The 4,348-nt window shown below is 63.1% G+C and overlaps 1 protein-coding gene across 1 annotated transcript; it reads left to right on the top strand.

Moving 5' to 3' along the window:
- Positions 1–421: 421 nt before the first annotated feature.
- On the top strand, positions 422–4,048 carry LOC113962982 (neuropathy target esterase-like). The gene is made up of 6 exons (XM_027673772.1): positions 422–554; positions 1,346–1,502; positions 2,164–2,280; positions 2,383–2,452; positions 3,437–3,553; positions 3,903–4,048. The coding sequence occupies exons 1-6, from the start codon at positions 442–444 to the stop codon at positions 4,025–4,027; spliced, it is 699 nt and encodes a 232-aa protein (XP_027529573.1). The 5' UTR covers positions 422–441; the 3' UTR covers positions 4,028–4,048.
- The last annotated feature ends 300 nt before the right edge of the window (positions 4,049–4,348 follow it).

The raw sequence follows: 4,348 nt of genomic DNA, 5'->3' as shown, positions 1-4,348 counted from the left end.
GGTCATCATCACTGGGTGACCTTGGTGGTCTTCCATGGTCATCGTCAGCCACTGTCCATCCCCAACCCTGGGTGACCTTGGTGACCTGCCACGGTCATTGTCAACCCCGTCCCCAACCCCGTATGACCTTGATGGTCTTCCATGGTCATTGTCCACCGCTGTCTGTCCCCAGCCCTGGGTGACCTTGATGACCTGCCATAGTCGTCATCACTGGGTGACCTTGGTGGTCTTCCATGGTCATTGTCAACCACTGTCCCCAACCCCATAGGACCTTGATGGTCTTCCATGGTCATTGTCAACCACTGTCCATCCCCAACCCTGGGTGACCTTGGTGTCCTGCCATGGTCATCATCACTGGGTGACCTTGGTGGTCTTCCATGGTCTCCCATGGTCTTCCACGGTCACCATCACCCACCGTCTGTCCCCTCCTCGCAGCGGGAGATGTACGAGAAGGTGTTTGAGAAGGAGCCCGACCGCCACAGCGACTTCTCCCGCCTGGCGCGGGTCCTCACCGGCAACACCATCGCCCTCGTCCTGGGTGGCGGCGGCGCCAGGTGGGCGCTGGACACGGTGGAACCCGGCGGGGTGGAGGGTCCTGGGCTCGTCCATCTTGGTTTTCCTTGTCTGTCTGTCTGTCTCTGTCCAGGGGTTGCTCCCACATGGGGGTGATGGAGGAGTCGGGGATCCCCATCGACGTGGCGGGTGGGACCTGGCGGGTTGGGGGGTCCTCAGCTCATCCATGCTCTTGTAGGGTTTGTCCCTCCATCCAGGAGTTGCTCCCACTCTGGGGCAATGGGGAAGTTGGGGATCCCCATCGACATGGTAGGGTGGGGGGTCCTGGGCTCATCCATCTTGGTTTTCCTTGTCTGTCTGTCTGTCAGTCTGTCTGTCTGTCTGTCCAGGGGCTGCTCCCACACTGGGGTCATGGAGGAGTCAGGGATCTCCATTGACCTGCTGGGGTGGGGACGTCCTGGGCTCATCCATCTTGGTTTTCCTTGTCTGTCTGTCTGTCTGTCCAGTGGCTGCTCCCACATTGGGGTGATGGAGGAGTCGGGGATCCCCATTGACATGACGGGATGGGGGGTCCTGGGCTCATCTGTCTTGGTTTTCCTCGTCTGTCTGTCTGTCTGTCCAGGGGCTGCTCCCACATCGGGGTGATGGAGGAGTCGGGGATCCCCATTGACATGGCAGGATGGGGGTCCTGGGCTCGTCCATCTTGGTTTTCCTTGTCCATCCATCCAGGGGTTGCTCCCACATCGGGGTGATGGAGGAGTCACCCATTGACCTGGTGGGGTGGGGACATCCTGGGCTCACCCCTCTTGGTTTTCCATGTCCCTCCATGCAGGGGCTGCTCCCACATCGGGGTGATCAAGGCCATGGAGGAGTCGGGGATCCCCATTGACATGGTTGGGGGCACCTCCATCGGCGCCTTCATCGGGGCGCTGTACGCGGAGGAGCGCAGCGCCGTGCGCACCAAGCAGCGCGCACGGGAGTGGGCCAAGGTGGGTCTGGGGTGTGGGGGGCCTCCCCCACCCCAGCCAGGGCCCCCCACCCATGGCCAGGGCCCCCCACCCATGGCCAGCCTTGCCTGGGTTGTTTCTAAACCATCTTCTTCTTCTCCTTCTTCTTCTTCTTCTTCTTCTCTTCCTTCTCCTTCTCCTTCTCCTCCTCCTTCCCCTCTTCCTCCTCCTCCTTCTCTTCTTCCTCTTCCTCCTCCTCCTCTTCCTCTTCCTTTTTCTCCTTCTCCTTCTCCTTCTCCTTCTCCTTCTCCTTCTCCTTCTCCTTCTCCTTCTCCTTCTCCTTCTCCCCCTCCTCCTCCTCCTTCTCCTCCTTCTCCTCCTTCTCCTCCTTCTCCTCCTCCTTCTCCTTCTTCTTCTCCTTCTCCCTCCTCTTTCTCCTTCTCCCTCCTCCTTCTCCTCCTCCTCCTCCTTTGTCTCCTTCCTCCTCTTCCTTCTTCTCTCCATAATTTTCTTCCTCCTCCTTCTCCTCCTCCTCCTCCACTTTCTCCTCCTCCACCTCTTCCTCCTTCTCGTTCTCCTTTTCCTCTGCCTTCATTTGTCTCCTTCCTCCTCTTCCTTCTTCTCTCCATATTTTTCTTCCTCCTCCTTCTTCTCCCTCCTCTTCCTCCTTCTCTTCTTATTCCTCCTCCTCCTCCTCTTCCAGTGCATGAATTCAGTCTTCGAGACCGTGCTGGACCTCACCTACCCCATCACCTCCATGTTCTCGGGCTCAGCCTTCAACGCCAGCATCAACAAGGTTTTCCAGGACAAGCAGATCGAGGTGCGACCCTCTGACCCTTCCCCCCCACGGCGAGGGTCCAGCCCCTCACTGACCCCCCCCCGATGTCCCCACGGCGTCACCCACCCCGTGCTGTCCCCCCAGGACCTGTGGCTGCCCTACTTCAACGTCACCACCGACATCACAGCCTCGGCCATGCGCGTGCACACCGATGGTAAGAGCGCCCGGGGGAGCTCCTGGGGGGCCACCCCGTCCCCCATTGGAGGGACCCTCCTCGTCAGCACCCCAAAACGGTGCCGTGGGGGCAAGGACAGGGCTCAGAGGGCTCGTGGTGAGCCCGGGCAGTGGTGGCTTCCCACCCCGTGGGGGTCTGGCTGTGCCCCACGTCCTGGGTGGGATGGGGGCACAACTGGGGGCAGGGCTGGAGCTGCCCCCCGACCCCGGGGAGGCTGCACGAGCCACTAACACACCCACTCACCACTAACCCCAGTAACCCCCCAGCCACGGCACGTGGGGCACGGGGACGGGGGGGAGGTGGGGATGCCACAGTGGAAGTGGGGACACCACAGCAGTGGTGGGGACACCACAGTGGTGGGGGGTTCATCGCTGTGGTGGGGGAGTTGTGGTGGGGTCCTCGTGGTGGTGGGGACAGTGTGGTGGTGGTAAGGACACAGCGGTGGTGGGGATGATGAGATGAGGTCATTGTGATGGTGGGGACGATGAGGTGGGGACATGGCAGTGGTGGGGATGATGAGATCAGGTCATTGTGGTGGTGGGGACGACGAGGTGGGGTCATTGTGGTGGTGGGGACAATGAGGTGGGGACATGGCAGTGGTGGGGATGATGAGGTGGGGTCATTGTGGTGGTGGGGACGATGAGTGGGGACACAGCGGTGGCGGGGCTGTCGCGGCGGTGGCGGGAACGTTGTTGTGGTGGCTGCCCCTCCTCCTTGCCTCGGTGGCGGAGCTCACCTGGGACATTTTGCCGTCCACGGGGGCCGCCCTGGTGGCCCCTCAGCAGCCTGGCTCTCGCTCTGCCCGCGCCTCTAACACCCACTAATCCCCTCTCACCCCCTCTAACCCACCCACCCACCCACCCGCCCTTCCCCGCTCCGCTGGGGCTGCCAACGTCCCCCCGCGCCCGGGCACCTCCTGGGTCACCTCCCCCGTGGCCGTGACCGTGTCCTCTCCGTCCCCAGGCAGCCTCTGGCGCTACGTCCGAGCCAGTGCCTCCTATACCCCCTACCTGCCTCCGCTCTGCGACCCCAAGGACAGCCACTGGCTGGTGGACGGCTGCTATGTTAACAATGTCCCAGGTCAGCACCTCGCTCGCCGGGGCCACCGGCCTCCCCCTTCCAAAAACCCGCCTCCTCCCACCCCTCCAAAAAAAAACCACGTCCACCCCCCAAAACACCCACGTCCACCCCCCCAAAAAACCACGTCCACCCCCCCAAAATACCCACGTCCCGTCCCACCTCGAGCCACTTGGACTTTGCAAAGGGCCGGTCAGGGCGCGCCACGGGCTCCTCTGCCACCCGGGGGTGCCCGCCGGGCGCCCGTGGGGTGCAGACGTGCCGCGGGCAGGGCGAGGGGCAGCCCCCCCACCCCCGGGCCGGGGGGTTGCGGGGCGGGCGGCGCTGATGCCGTTTGTTCCCGCCGGCGCAGGCTCGCTCTGGCGCTACGTGCGAGCCAGCATGACCCTCTCGGGGTACCTCCCGCCCCTCTGCGACCCCAAGGACGGCAACTTGCTGATGGACGGGGGTTACATCAACAACCTGCCAGGCAAGTAGCGGCTCCACCGCCGGGAGCGGCCCCGCCGGGGGCGCAGGCGGGTGGCGGGGCGGGGGCTGCGCGGCCCCCACCAGGTGGGATCTCGGCGGACGGAGGTGCCGAGGCCGGATTTGGGACGTCTTTGCTTTGTTTGGAGGCTTCTCGGGGGCTTCCTCGTTGGGCGTCGGCGTCTTTCGCGCGCAAGGAATGTCCGTCTGTCTCTTGGGGTCCTTCATCTCAAGTGCCTTCCCGGGGCATCTCCATTTCTTCCCATGCAGGATGAATCCATCCATCTTCCATCATCTCTTGGTGTCCTCTCAGGTGCCTTCCCAGGGCACCTC

This window comes from Neopelma chrysocephalum, unplaced genomic scaffold (assembly GCF_003984885.1).
Source record: "Neopelma chrysocephalum unplaced genomic scaffold, ASM398488v2 Primary Assembly neopelma1_186770, whole genome shotgun sequence".
NCBI classification, from domain to species: domain Eukaryota; kingdom Metazoa; phylum Chordata; class Aves; order Passeriformes; family Pipridae; genus Neopelma; species Neopelma chrysocephalum.
The sequence above is the reverse complement of the archived record's forward strand: the minus strand, read 5'-3'. Positions and strand labels throughout refer to the sequence as shown.